Source organism: Miscanthus floridulus, chromosome 11 (genome assembly GCF_019320115.1).
Source record: "Miscanthus floridulus cultivar M001 chromosome 11, ASM1932011v1, whole genome shotgun sequence".
Taxonomy (NCBI): domain Eukaryota; kingdom Viridiplantae; phylum Streptophyta; class Magnoliopsida; order Poales; family Poaceae; genus Miscanthus; species Miscanthus floridulus.
This window is the reverse complement of record NC_089590.1, coordinates 29,100,460-29,115,635: the sequence shown is the minus strand read 5'-3', so window position 1 is coordinate 29,115,635 and position 15,176 is coordinate 29,100,460. Positions and strand designations below refer to the sequence as shown.

Sequence of the window (15,176 nt, the reverse complement as noted above, 5' to 3'; positions counted from 1 at the left end):
TTAAATATAGACTAATTACGAAACTAATTGTATAGTTTACGACTAATTTACGAGACGAATCTTTTAAGCCTAATTAGTTCATAATTTAACAATGTTTTGCTACAGTAAACATGTACTAATGCTGAATTAATTAGATTTAAAAAATTTATCTCATAAAATGCTGATAGATTATATAATTTATTTTTTATTAATATCTAAATAGCCCCTAATTTTAGTCACCTCATCCGAACACCCGCTAAGCCAGTCCAATGTCCCGCTCTCCTGCGGACTGCGGCGCGATCACAACTGTTTGCCGCTGTTCTTCTCCCGTTCACCGCGCCTGTCCGAGACCGACGCGATTCGACCGTTTCCGGCTTTCCGCCGGGGCCAGGTTCCTAGGACTAGCATCAGTGCAAGCAACCGCCGCCGCACTACTCCGAACTGCCTAGGTCTTCGTCGAATCGTCGGGCCCTTTGCCGGCGACGAGCACTGAGCATCTGAACCCTAATTTAAGCTATCTGGCTACTGAGCATGCGAACACCAGGTATGCCTGTCCCTACCCCCTTCCTCCTGTGCAAAACTGAGAATCCGAACCCATATTTAAGCTATCTGGCTATCGGATCGGATCTAATCTAATGACGAGTGTATACATGTATGGTATTGTGCCTACTAACTTGTTTTGTTTTTTGGCAAAAATTATCGGGTGCACATGTGTACACCCATGTCCTTTATTGGGCCCGCCCCTGCAACTTTTCTCCATCAGAGTGATTCAAAGCTCGCAATGGCACAGAAGTGACATCTTGGGAAACAATGAAACGTTTTGTCTATATCAATGATGATTCGTGCCGGTATTCCTACTGTGACAATCGGATATCCAATACCAAGTATACTCTGTGGAATTTTCTCCCGAAAAATTTATGGGAGCAATTCAGGTTTGTATCTGTTCTTCACTGGTTGACAATAAAGTAGTTCCATCTCCATCTTAGCCATTTCATTGCTTCAGCACCTAAGGTAGTTGCAGTTTATCCACTTTTTAGGGCACTTCCTTCAACCTAAATACTGGAGGGGGTCTAACATAAAACATTATTCCCACCATTTTGATGGAAGCTGCAATTCTAGTGCCATGTTGCTTAATGAAGTGTTTTATTATATAATACAATGCATCAGCCATGCTTGCGTCCGCATATGAAAATTTTCAGTGTCATCTTGCCCAAAGGACTAAATTAGTATAAGTGCACTAGATGAAGATGCATACTAACCATAAATAGTTTACTTATTTTGTAATTAACTGGTTCGAGAACTTATAGATAGCTTTCACACTGAATATGGTGCTCTTATTTGCAACATGAGACAAAATGCTTCTTGGTCAAAGGACCACTCTTATTTGCAACATGAGACAAAAGGCTTCTTGGTCACTTGGTCAAAGGACCTGCAGGAACTCATTCTTTCTGTTTGACTAATGAATTTCAGTTCCATCAGAATTTTAATTTCTTTTCATTTCTCTAAGTATTTCAGGCGTTTCATGAATCAGTATTTTCTACTAATAGCCTGCCTCCAGTTGTGGTCCCGTATTACTCCTGTCAGTCCTGCAACTACATGGGGTCCACTTATCATCATCTTCATTGTTTCTGCTTCAAAAGAGGCTTGGGATGATTACAATAGGTATCTTTCTGACAAGAAAGCAAATGAAAGGAAAATATGGCTGGTAAAGAACGGCATCCATAGACAGGTTTTTTCTTTTCTCCATCTAATTTGCTTTAACTTCATTGAAAATATGGCCTTCTTGATCTATTGTACTCCCTCCGTTCCAAATTATAAGACGTTTTGGCTTTTCTAAATTCATTGCTTTTACTATGCATCTAGACATAATGTATATCTAAGTACATAGCAAAAACTATGTATCTAGAAAAGCCAAAATGTCTTATAATTTGGAATGGAGTAAGATGTAAGCCATTCACAGAACATTGTTTGCCAGGCCTAGCAGCTTATTGTGTTTAGGTCACCAGTCTGCACCAAAAAGGACGTACCCAGTGCAGAGAGCCCCCGCTCTGTGCGGGGTCTGGGAAGGGTGTCAGTGGCAAGCCTTACCCTCGCCTGTGCAATGCGAGGAGACCGCGACTCGAACCTGGGACCTTCCGGTCACAGGCAGACTACCGCTTGCACCAGGCCCGCCCTTCGTCACCAGTCTGCACCAAAAATTCATTTTTGCCTAAAGGTGTTCAAACTGTTTTTTCAGTTCTAGAAAAGAGAACATCTAGAAATTCTTATTTGCAAATGTTATGTAGTCTGTCTTTCCTTATCCTGTCATTCAGCTGCACTTGCCACTGCTGTCAGAAAACCAACATTGCACTGTAGGACAAGGCTTGCATTAAAAGTTTCAGAGAACTATCATAGATCTTTCTTTTTTTCCTCGAACAAGCAAGAGTGTTGCATATCATTCAATTAAAGAAAGAAGAGCGTACACAAGATGGACAAGGTCCCCAAAACACACACCCAAGACCCCACTGACACAGCCACAACAATCAAGAGAAAACAAGAAACAAGTGGCCCTTTTTAACAACAGGTGACCAACTAGCTACCAAAACTAGGAGTATTATCCCCCCCTTGGAATGCTTTTGCTCCAGTGGAGCACCACAAAATGCATTCATCGGTGACAGATTGAAGCATAGCCGTGACTCTTGGACTTGTACTGTTGAAGACATCATTCTGATGTTTCCAGATTTTTTCCCCCAACTGTGAAGCCACAAGACTGATGAGTCAGTTGAGCCGCTTTCTAGTCTCCTTCAACATTTCCTTCACTGCCCTGAACAACGAGCTTGAAAATTTGGTAGCGGAAGTTGGAGTGATGGAGTTTAAGCCCAATTTCTGGAATATTTTAAACCTTACCTCCCGGGCAAAGGTACAGAAGATCAGCAAGTGTTGAACTGACTGTTCAGCTTGATCACAGAGGGGCAGGAAGCGGGATGAGGAAATTCTCTCTTAGCTAGGTGATCGGCCATCCATCGAATGTGAAATGCAAGCAACATGAAGAACATGGCAACATGCAGCAAAGAGGAGACTAAGTCTTCCATATTCTTTTCCACGGAGCAGAACGTGTTGAGCCTAGAAAGAAAGGATTGTATGCTGACGTGTCAGAGTAATTGCCTGACCTACCAAGTCTCCCATGGTCTGGTCTGCCACACCCTCTTGTAGTGGCACATTATCCCAGATGAGAAGATGACCCCTTAGCACAGGGACAGTTCAGATATGGATGTTTCTTAATAGGGGTGGGCTATCATGTTTTCATATTGGATATATCTGCTATCTATTTTGGAGAACCATCATCTGTTGGCTTAGTAATGTGGATTAAAAGAGAGAATATTTTTTTAATGCATGGGTAGTCAAGTGATATTTTGCTTTAGAAAAAGTCCAAATTACTCCCTCCAAGTTTGGCCTATGTCCAGATACCCCCTAAAGTAACATTTGTTTGTTTCAATTTACTACCTCCAACTATTTCAGTTAGACAAAGGTCAAACTTGGAGGGAGTAATTTGGACTTTTGCTTTTTACGTGTTGGAATTGGTATGCTGTAATCTATTCTAAAAACCAAGTGGTCTAATAGCACTGGTATATGGAAGGATCAGAGTATTGTTGAATGTTGATGAGTAAGAAGTTGTATTGTTCCTGTAGTTTTCTTCATCACCAAAACGTACAACTATATCTGTATTTTCTAATGATGCATATGGGATTACTTGGATTTATTATTGGAATATTTCAATGTGCTTTTGTTCTGTAGATCAAAGCACAGGAGATACATGTTGGAGATGTAGTGTGGCTCCATGAGAATGACGAGATACCATGTGATCTTGTTCTCATCGGGACTTCTGATCCTCAAGGCATTTGTTATGTTGAGGTAAATGATTTTTTTCTCGAACAGCGCAGGAGAGCTGCGTATCATTATATTAAGAAGAAAGAAAAGGGTTTAGAAACTGTACAAGCCGAACACACTCACAAATTTACATAAAACACACACTCGTCTTTGGAACACAAGCAAGGAAAAACGAAATTACCCACAAGCAGCAGTACATATGTTTGTTTGTTGCACATAGAGACATACTATTATAGGAGTTCGTATAATTTTCTGGGATGGTCGTAGCCATTGCCTTGACAAAGTAATGAACTTATGTAAAACACAAGCTGAACCTGACTGTCCTGTGATGAATTTACCTCTAGATTGCCCTAACCTTTTTTTTTGAACCGTGAGTACAGCAAAGAGGTCAAAGAGCCGCACAAAAACTATTATAGAGATTGCCCCAACCTTACGCCTGATCATATCACAATGGACTACAGATTTTCCATGGATGCATATTCTGGTCCCACTGCTTGAGTGGTATTTTGTTATATTCCCACATAGAATCTGAACTTGATTCCATTACCTCAACTTAGAAACCAAGGACAATCAATTCCTATCACGTGGTGAAGTTCCCAGAACTTCTGTTTGCTTTACCCACTTCCCTGCAAAAAATGCTTCTCCAATTTTCCATCATGACATCAGTTTCTTCTCCCCTGTCAGAAGCCAATGTGTCATTGACATGACAGTACATGAATTTTCAAAGTCAGGACTGATACTAAGAGTTAAAGAGTATCAGATATGACAGGTTCAAGAATGGATGAGCATAGCAAAGTTTATAGAGTGTTACAGATTATTGTCCCACACCTGCTCCAATGGATTGGAGCTCGGCACGGACAATTTAGGAATAATTTTTTTGGTATTATTCTATTATTATGCTGAACTGTCATGTTTTGTGGTATTTCATTAATGCTTGGTACTTTCTTTGATGCTGAGTATAGACCTTGAAGCCTGAACTTGGCTATGTCGTGCCAAAACATTTATTCCTGTTAAAATCTTTAAAAGCCTTCATCAGAAATACAAGGGAGAATCCTTCACCTCCACCCCCACCCCCTGGGGGTGACTTGTTAATACACTGGATCGATTGTTTGATGTTACGGACATAATTTTCAACTTGGAGCCCATGGCACCGTGTTGCTTGTATTGTAGCCAATGTTCTGGGAAATGAAGGAAACTTCTTATCAATTACTGTTAACATAGTTGATGCCTAACTATGTTTCTCATTGTTACTCCAGACTGCTGCTTTGGATGGTGAAACTGACTTGAAAACAAGAATCATTCCTCCGATTTCTGCTAACTTGTCAGTAGAGCAGCTAGGAAAAGTCAAGGTGAGTCTTTCTGCACTTGTCCTTTGATATGTCTTATTTGTTTTCTGATTACTTCTGTTTAATTTATGCAGGGTGTAGTTGAGTGCCCCAACCCAGATAATGACATACGAAGATTTGATGCTAATATGCGCTTGTTCCTCCCTATAATTGACAATGAAAAATGTCCTTTGACTATCAACAATACACTTCTTCAGTCATGTTACCTACGGTACACTGAATGGGCTTGTGGTGTTGCAGTTTACACAGGTAAATACAGAATATGATACATGATGCCTTACTTATTGTGCCGAATCATTTGTTTTGCATGTAGCGGACCTGAAGACATTGTAGCAGCATGGTTAACCCACCAATCATCCATTGCAGGCAATGAAACCAAATCTGGAATGAGTAGGGGAGCTGCAGAGCCCAAGCTCACTGCTGCTGATGCAATAATAGACAAGCTCACTATTGCAATATTCATGTTCCAAATTGTTGTTGTACTTGTTCTGGGTTATTTTGGGAATGCTTGGAAGTACACTGAGGGGCTTAAGGTGCTATCTCTTTTTGATAATCAGTGTTCTGATGCAGAAAATTCACTGTAATTTGCATGCATGTTGTTGTACCCTCTCATGGGCACTTGCTATTGTATTTTGTGATGTAGATGATTTCATCTATAAGGAATTGAACATATAATTATGTCATCTGTTTTCTGTGATCTGATATGTCATTTTCTTTATGTAGCAATGGTATCTTATGTATCCTGTGGAGGGAGAGGCCCCATGGTATGATTTCTCGATTATCCCGTTACGCTTTGAGCTGTTGTGCTCCATAATGATTCCGATCTCCATAAAGGTATGCTTGCAATTTGAATTGTTGCTAACTCTTTCTTTGTTTGTTAGTCCTGTTTGGTTTTCGCCTCCAGTGTACCAAGCCAAAATTTGGCAGTGGCCAAGTTAGGCATTGCCAAAATTTGGTCATATACAAGATCTTTGGATTAGAACCATGCCAAAATGCTAGGAGGATTAACAAACCATTGTTTGAGTATGACATGTGGGTCACATGTTTCAAAAATAATTTAATAACTGATAGATAATATGGATCTTGATTTGCTGATTCAATTGCATGGAGTACTACTGTGAAATCGGATTATATATTAGAGTCATGGTTCAACTGGTATAATCAATGGAATTTTAGAAATGAAACAATCAACATTCAACACTAGGGGTACCACCAATCTCTGCCACGTCAGGTTGGCATGCAATTTGGCTTCTTGGGTAGCTCGGGCCAGCAATTTGGGCGCCTGGAATGGCTGGCCATTCCAATTTCTTTTTTTTTGGCCTGGTCAACATCTGCCCTTCAACCAAATGATGACCTAATTTGTTTGGCATGGCCTGCTAGGGCAAAAATTGTAAGACATAATCTGCTGCTGACCTCTCACTCTTTGTTTGCTGCACAACAAATTTGGCAATAGGTCATTCTCTACTGTCCTAGTTGCTGTAGTAGTAGGGCAATAGGCCACCACTGGTACATTAGTTGGTAGCTAATACATCAGCCATGTCTTGGTAGTGGGCTGAGGTATGAATTGTACTGCTAGTACTAGTAGTAGTTGGGGCTGTACTCAGCCATGCTCATGTGTACCTTATAGTTGGTACATGAGTTGTATATACTCTACCTCTGTGCAATGAAAACAGGCAGTTCAGTTGCCTCAAACCAAAAGAGCAGAGCTCTGGCCAACGATGGTGCTTGTGCTGTGTGTGTGCCTGTGCTCACCCCTTCTTCTACCTTTAGCCATAGTGAGTGAGTGTGTGTTGGTAAGCTTATTGCTTACCTGTGCAGGGCAGTGAGGGACCAACAAGTGGCATCGGAGCCGTACAGGTTCGCCTGCATCGTCGGACTAATCGCCGACGATGGCACCTATCTCGGAGACGGGCGACAGCAGCGGAGCTGCGGGAGGCGGTAGTGCTGCTGGGGCTGCTCAACCACGACAGGAGGTCATCGTGGGCACGGTGTGGGAGGTCAGCGGCACTACTTGGCCACAACTGACTCGCACCAACTATGGCGAGTGGGCGGTGACCATGAAGGTCAAGCTCAGAGCCCAACGGCTCTGGAACGCCATCGACAAGGGCACCGACGTAGAAGATGACATGTCAGCGCTGGAGGCCATCCTCGCTGCTGTGCCTGCGGAGTACCAAGAGCCGTTGGGGGCGAAGAAGTCTGCTAAGGAGGCATGGGAGGCCATTGCAGCGATGCGCGTCGGCTCTGATCGCGCAAAGAAGGCGACGGCCCAACTGCTGAAGCAGGAGTACGCCAACCTCAAGTGCTGTTGGGCTATGAGGAGGGCAGGAAGGCCTATCGGTTCTATGATCCCAAGGGAGGCAGGGTGGTGGTCTCTAGGGATGTAGTGTTCAACGAGATAGCTGCTTGGGATTGGGAGGATCAAGGCACTGGGGAAGCTGCTGGTGTCAGCAGCACATTTGCTGTCGAGCACTTGGTGATCCAAGGAGGAGGAGATGATGGCGCTGGAGAGCAGGCTGCTGCTGGAGAGTAGGCTGCTGGAGAACAGGCTACTGCTGATGGATAAGTCTCATGTGTGGCTGGTCTTTGTGGGGTTGTGCTGCTCACATGGTCCTTGTGGCTGTTTTTCTGTTTTTAGGACAACATCTTAGACTAGATGACAACATCTTAGAGGACATCATCTTAGACTAGAGGACAGCATCTTAGCTAGGACAGCATATTAGCATCTTAGACTAGCATCTTGGCATATGCTTGGTTGGCTAGCAGCCTATAAATATGTAACCCCAACCCCTCAGGTTGGTATGGCATTTGTGTGAGTTTGTGTGAGAAATAGATAAGAAAATTGCCCCAACTTCTAGTGTCATCCTCTCTCGATGAGAGTAAGAATTCTCTTACTACCAAGAGTGAGAATTCAGCGACTAACAACTGCTGGAGAGTAGTCTCCACCAGCAGCGGCGCATTCACCTCCACCACAGTCCCCTGCGACGGCAGCACAAGGGACACCCCCACTGGAGTTCGCATCACCACCCACCGACATCGACGAGTTCATGGATGCTTTCCATGACGGCGAGGAGGTTCGGTTCAGGCGGGTGGACAACCTTGTCGGCGAAAGGGAGCTCCTGGGCTGGCTAGCCGGCTTCTGGATGACCCAGAACTACTCCTTGTCAGCGCAGAGGAGCCGCTGACGTTCATAGTGGCTGAACGCGACGCCAATTGGCGCCGGGCGATGTTGGAGGAGATGAGGGCGATCGAGGACAATGGGACATGGGAGCTGGTGGATCCACCGGTGGGCTGCAGGCCGATCGGGTTGAAGTGGGTCTACAAGGTGAAGCGGGACTAGCGCGGCGCCATTGTCAAGTACAAGGCTTGGCTTGTCGCCCGTGGCTTCGTGCAGCGTGAGGGCATCGACTTCGAGGAAGTCTTTGCTCCAGTTGCACGAATGGAGTCCGTTAGCTTGCTGTTGGCCATGGCAGCAGCGAAGGATTGGTGCGTCCACCACCTTGACTTCAAGTTTGCGTTCCTCAACGGCGAGCTCGCGGAGACGGTCTTCGTCAAGCAAGCTCCGGGCTTCGCCGTCAAGGGCGCTGAGCATAAGGTGCTCAAGCTGCGCAAGGCGCTCTACGGGCTGCGGCCGGCCCCTCGGGCGTGGAACGCCAAGCTCGACGCCACCTTGGACGAGCTTGGGTTCACTCGCTGCACCACAGAGCACGCGCTGTACACGCGGCGACGGGGGAAGGAGGAGCTCGTCGTCGGCGTGTATGTGGACGACTTGATCGTCACTAGAGCGCGGGCGGAGGACATTGACGGCTTCAAGCGCGAGATGGCTGCTCGTTTCAAAATGAGCGATCTCGGCGCGCTCTCCTACTACCTCGGCATTGAGGTGAGGTAGGGGAAGGAGCACATCTCCCTAGGCCAGCGCGCCTATGCGGAGAAGCTGCTGGAGCGCAGCGGCATGGCGGAGTGCACGCCGTGCGCAACTCCAATGGAGGAGCGGCTGAAGCTGTCCAAGCACAGCATGGCGGCGAAGGTGGACGCGATGCGCTACCGGAGCATCGTCGGCGGGCTGCGCTACCTCACGCATACTCGGCCGGACATCGCGTTCGCGGTCAGGTATGTTAGTCGGTTCATGGAGGAACCGCGTGAGGATCACTGGACGACGGTGAAAAGGTTGCTGCGCTACGTCAAGGGGACGCTCGATCAAGCGATCATCTTCCCCAAGAGTGGCGGCAAGGGTGGGCTGCGGCTCACGGTCTTCAGTGAGGCACCCCCTAAGGCAAAGGAAGGTGAGCCGAAGCTCACTGTTTTCAACGACGCAGACATGGCGGACGACATCGACGGGCGACGGAGCACCTCTGGTGTGCTTGTCTTCCTTGGAGCAGCCCCCATCGCCTGGCAATCGCTGAAGCAGAAGGTTGTGGCGCTGTCGACGTGTGAGGCGGAGTATGTTGCAGCGGCCACGGCGGCGTGCCAGGCTGTCTGGTTGCGCTGGCTGCTGGGCGAGCTGACCGGCGAGGAAGCTCACCTGCCAGCTCTGATGGTGGACAATCAGCCCGCCATCGCCCTCGCCAAGAATCCTGTCCTCCACGACCGGAGCAAGCACATCGACATCAAGTTCCACTTCCTCCGGGACTGCGTCGATGGAGGGTAAATCGTTATCGAGTTTGTCGAGACCGGCAGACAGCTCGCTGACATCCTCACCAAGTCACTCGGGCGCCTGCGGTTCATGGAGCTGAGGAAGATGATTGGCATGGATGAGGTAAGGCTTTGGGTTAGCAGTAGGATTAGGGGAAGAATTGTAAGACATAATCTGCTGCTGACCTCTCACTCTTTGTTTGCTGTACAACAAATTTGGCAATAGGTCATAGCAGTAGGGCAATAGGCCACCACTGGTACATTAGTTGGTAGCTAATACATCAGCCATGTCTTGGTAGTGGGCTAAGGTAGGAATTGTACTGCTAGTACTAGGAGTAGTTGGGGCTGTACTCAGCCATGCTCATGTGTACCTTATAGTTGGTACATGAGTTGTATATACTTTACCTCTATGCAATAAAAAAAAGCCAGTTCAGTTGCCACAAACCAAAAGAGCAGAGCTCTGGCCAACGCTGGTGCTTGTGCTGTGTGTGTGCCTGTGCTCACCCCTTTTTCTACCTCTAGCCATAGTGAGTGAGTGTGTGCTGGTAAGCTTACTGCTTACTTGTGTAGGGCAGTGAGGGACCAACAAAAAACAAAGCATGTCCTTATTCTAATGTACACCAATACACCATATTAAAAGTTACTGTACAATTTGTTATACTGTTTGGTTGTCAATTTTATTTCATATAGAATATTAATATTATTTTTTTGCTGTAGGGATACTGCATGTACAGGATTTTTATATTGACTAATACACCTAACATGATTGAACAAATAGACTTGATGGCCTTAGACAACATCCCTACTGGAAGCGGAAAGCTGCTATAGCCTAGGTTTAGTGCCTTGTTGAGCTCCTGGCTACTGGCCTAGAAACATATTATTGGTACTATTATGCCAGAATGCCTTTTCCGGGACCTGCCAAAAAGCTCAGACATGTCCACTTGTGGGCATTGCTAGCTTGCTTTAAAGTCCAACTTGCAAACCTTCCCTCGAGACTTGACAGATCAACAAAGGATTGAGGTCGCACAACAGTGTTGCACACTAGTCTAGATTTTTTTTTACAACTAATTGCACATACTTTATTGTGTCTGATAAAATAGCAAGTTTGCCACTACTATTGTTATCAAATTCAACTGTAACTTCATTAATTTGTTCTGTGACCAAAACTCTTTAAATATGTAACATCACTTAGGGCAGCTCCAACAATTGGCTTTTAACTTTTTAAGCTAGCTCTAAGCATTTTTCTCATATTTTAATAGAAGAGAGAGAAAAGCTAGCTCTTAATCAAGAGCTAAGCTCTTGCACACGTTTCAAGGTGATGTGAGAATGTCATGTGGGGCTATCCATGTTAAAAGCTATGTGCTAAAAGTTAGCACTATTGGAGAAGTTGGCTTAGAGCGTCTAACCATTGTGGATGCCCTTAGAACACTACTTTCTTCATTGTGCTAATGTTTGCTCAGTTGAGAACTTAAGTGGTATGTAATCATCAAATACTGTGACTGTAGAAACTAGAAAAATTTCAAGACATCATATTCCTCTAGATGTTATCTGTCTGATCGTTGAAAGCAACAAGGTTTACTTTTCTAATTAGATACTATAGGTTCACTGTTCCTTTTTAGGGTTGGAAACAAATTCACAAACAGTCAAATTTGGAGGTTACTTTTGCTGTTTTATGTGGATAGCTGTAGCTCAAGAAGCTGAACAAACTTTCTCTAGCTCACCTTCATTTTTCCTTGATGTATTTCTCCTGTTACTTAGCCTACCCCAACTTGCTTGGGACTTACAGGCTTTGTTGTTGTTGTATTTCTCCTGTTACTATGCCTGATGTGGATGATGTGTGTTGGAAGATCGAAACCAAACAGGTCCATCTTGTGCAATTTTGATGCTACAAGTAAGAGCTGAAGGTGTAAATGAATTGTTTGGGCACTTCAAGAAGTTCAGATACTGTTGTTAATAATTTTCTATACTTATACGATCTCTATTATTTTAAAATATTTTTTATTCTTGGTTGTAGGTTACTCTTGATTTGGCTAAAGGTGTGTATGCAAAGTTTATTGATTGGGATGAGCAAATGTTTGATTGGGAAACAAATACACCTGCTCATTCAGCTAAGTGCGTGCTGCAATTGATCTGTTTCTGTAAACTTTAAAGTTTGTTGCATCTAGATTCTGTATTTCTTAAAGCTTATTAGATAATTGTATCCTTCAGCACAGCTATTAGCGAGGACCTCGGACAGGTTGAATATATTTTGAGTGACAAAACTGGGACACTGACAGAGAACAAAATGATCCTCAAACGATGCTGCATAAGTGATACTTCGTATGGAAATGACAACGGAGATCAATTAAACGGTTGTCCACTTACTCATTATGTTCTTTACATCCTATTAAGGGACAATGTTTATCCTTTTCTTTTCTGTATTTAGTAGGGCTTAGTATGAAGCATGCTTGTTATGTGTATAGATTATGAGAAATTGGGGAGGTGGAATTGGAGGATAAGGGTACATCAGCCCTCTATAAACAGAGGAGACTGAGCTGGGAGTGATACAACACCGGTCCTATTCCTACGAGTGAGCAGTACCTCTTAACAGTACTACAGCCTGACCAGGCCACTTGTTAGGGTCCTGGCAATGACAATGCTATTTGTTTGCGCAAATGTGGCATCTCAGTGGCTGGAAATTCTCAGAGACTGGAAGTGCAGTAGCGCACACTTCACTGCAACTTGAATCTCACTCTTGCTGTCTTTCCCCTTTTCCTCATAATATAATGATATGCAGCTAAACTGCGTGTTGGAGAGAAAAAAAAAACACTTTCTGTAGTCGGTAGTTATACATAACAATTTTCATGTACTCCTATTTTTTTAGGAGGGATGGAACAAGGTAGTTGAAATTCATACTGTACAAAGCTTTGTATAAGAAAAAATATTAAGGTGTTTATATGTAGAACGGTCAACAGTGACTTTGTAACTTTTGTAACAACTTTAAAATTCATGATATATGTTTTCTAATGGTGCTGCTAGACTGTTAGTGCACTTCACAATGTCATGATGTTATTGGGAATGTGTCATAAATTCTATTCATGGATTTTGAGTTTTTTTTCTCGAATATGCAGGAGAGCTGCAAATCAATATATTAAGAAGAAGAAAAGGGGTTTAGAACCCATACAACACCACACATACAGAACACTCACACAAAAATAAGCTCGCCAATGACTACAGACAGCAAACAACCTTTGACCATCAGACTAACTATCACTGAACCCAAGGGCAAGGAGATGTGAAACCCCTCGAGCCCAGCTAAACACCAAAAAAGTAGTTCCTCCCTGATGAACTCTAAAACCCCATTCAAACTAGGCAAGATCCCATCAAACACGCAACAATTGTGGTGATTCCAGATTGCCCATGCTCCAAGGATGATAATGGACTTGAGACCTTTATGGACTTGACCATCCACTCTTTCATTTGTTTTGGCCCACCAATCATCAAAGGAAAAATCTTCCTGTTGAGGGGTTAAATCTTGAAAGCCTACTTTCTGCAAGAGGATATACCATACTTGTCAAGCAAATACGCATGAGACAAGTAAATGATCAATTGTTTCTCCAGCCTGGTCACACAGCACGCAGCGATCATGGATTTTGAATTACCATTTTCGATATTGTTATTGCCTTATTACTTATTAGTAAATAACTTGTGCTCTAAATGTGCCGCCCAAACTGTTGCAGAAGCAAACCTGTTTTTCGGCCACTGACAATTCTCTCAACTTAGATGTCAGACTTGTAAATGCGATCTCAAGTAATGATCCTGATGTCATCAAATTTCTGTTGGTTATGGCTCTTTGCAATACAGTGGTTCCTATCAAAAGGCAAGTCACAGTTTCTTTTCGTTACTCTACTCTGCATGATATTAAGCTGTTCTTTATAAAATTTTCATACTTTCAGCAATGATGATACTGTGTCATACAAAGCACAATCCCAAGATGAGGAAGCTTTAGTTAACGCTGCAGCAAACCTGAATATGATGCTCATCAGTAAAGACAGCAGTACAGCTGGTTAGTGGATGTTCATTGGATTGTGATGAGATTATTGCACTTTCATTAAGCTGTTCGATTGAATTCTCTTCTGTTTCTTCAGAGATTTGTTTCAATGGGTCTAAGTTTCGGTATGAGTTGTTGGACATTTTGGAATTCACTTCTGATCGCAAAAGAATGTCTGTAGTGGTAAAGGAAGGGCAGACTGGTAAGATCCTTCTTTTATCAAAAGGTGCTGATGAAGCTCTCCTGCCTCGTGCCTGTCCAGGTATATGGTATAGCCATGAAAAGTGCATTACGGCATGATTCATCCCGATATTGAATTTAGCCTGTTATGCTTTGGTTTTCTCTGCGTTCTAAGATTTGTTTGCATATTATAATGTTCGTAGATATCTGTTGCTGATTCTATTCATCTTGAGGTAGCAACAATTATAGACACTTATTCAAGATCTATCTTTTATGACATCATCAAATTTTCCTTGATAGTGCATTTTTTTGAACCTGTAGTTGTTAATATATTTTTTCTAAAAAGGTTTGTCAAAGTTAAGGAAGTTTTACTTAGGACATAGCTAAAGTGAACTATAATTTGGAACAGAGGGACTAATGGTCACGGTGTCACGCAAAATGGTCGAAGATAATGTCGGCTCAATAAACATCTTCTAGTTGAGTCATGTCTCAATACATACCAATACCTTTTTTTTTTACTTTTTATCCTACTTTTTCTCTTGGTGGGCTTCATCTGTAACCTACCCAACTTGCATGGGATAAAAAAAGAGAGCCTATTTTGTTGTTTTAGATGCGTCCTGACATCATATGTGTTAGAAGGAATGAAGCTCATTCTATTCCTGGGGGCAACTGCCCAAACATGTACATGAGTTGGGCATATATGCATTTAAGCCCTTATACAAAGAGGAAAATATGGGGGCAACTGCCCAAACATGTACATGAGTTGGGCATATATGCATCTAAGCCCTTATACAAAGAGGAAAATATGCTATACACCATATATATCTAACACCCCCCTCAAACTCAGGGTGAATCACAAACACTGAGTTTGGAGAGAAAGAAACGATGTTGAACTCGCGTCTGCGCCTTGGTGAAGAAATCAGCCACCTGGAGCTCGGAGGGCACATAGCGAAGAGCAATGACATCATCCTGCACCTGAGCCCGAGTGTAATATGCATCAACTCCAATATGCTTTGTGAGCTCATGCTTCACAGGATCACGAGCTATATTGATAGCACTGGTACTGTCAGACAGAAGAGGAGTGGGCATAGAAACTAAAACACCAAAATCCTCAAGTAACCATCGAAGCCAAGTAACCTCTGCTG

General features: G+C 43.6%; 1 protein-coding gene across 6 annotated transcripts in view; it reads left to right on the top strand.

Moving 5' to 3' along the window:
• Positions 1-238: 238 nt before the first annotated feature.
• LOC136494720 (phospholipid-transporting ATPase 2-like) overlaps positions 239-15,176 on the top strand; it is a 30,423-nt gene continuing 15,485 nt past the window's right edge. For 4 of the 6 annotated variants that reach the window (XR_010768682.1, XR_010768683.1, XM_066490897.1 and 1 more), the window contains exons 1-13: positions 239-523; positions 743-911; positions 1,495-1,708; positions 3,754-3,870; positions 5,103-5,195; positions 5,267-5,441; positions 5,559-5,725; positions 5,916-6,026; positions 11,836-11,933; positions 12,030-12,172; positions 13,584-13,680; positions 13,757-13,866; positions 13,949-14,113. Coding sequence is in view for 4 of the 6 variants with exons in the window: in XM_066490897.1 (XP_066346994.1) it covers positions 790-911; positions 1,495-1,708; positions 3,754-3,870; positions 5,103-5,195; positions 5,267-5,441; positions 5,559-5,725; positions 5,916-6,026; positions 11,836-11,933; positions 12,030-12,172; positions 13,584-13,680; positions 13,757-13,866; positions 13,949-14,113 (1,612 nt within the window). In the remaining 2 variants the exon portion in view is untranslated. Of the gene's footprint in view, positions 524-742; positions 912-1,486; positions 1,709-1,954; positions 2,195-3,753; positions 3,871-5,102; positions 5,196-5,266; positions 5,442-5,558; positions 5,726-5,915; positions 6,027-11,835; positions 11,934-12,029; positions 12,173-13,583; positions 13,681-13,756; positions 13,867-13,948; positions 14,114-15,176 lie in introns of those variants that run through there. The other 2 variants (XM_066490898.1, XM_066490899.1) reach the window with 2 other exon arrangements.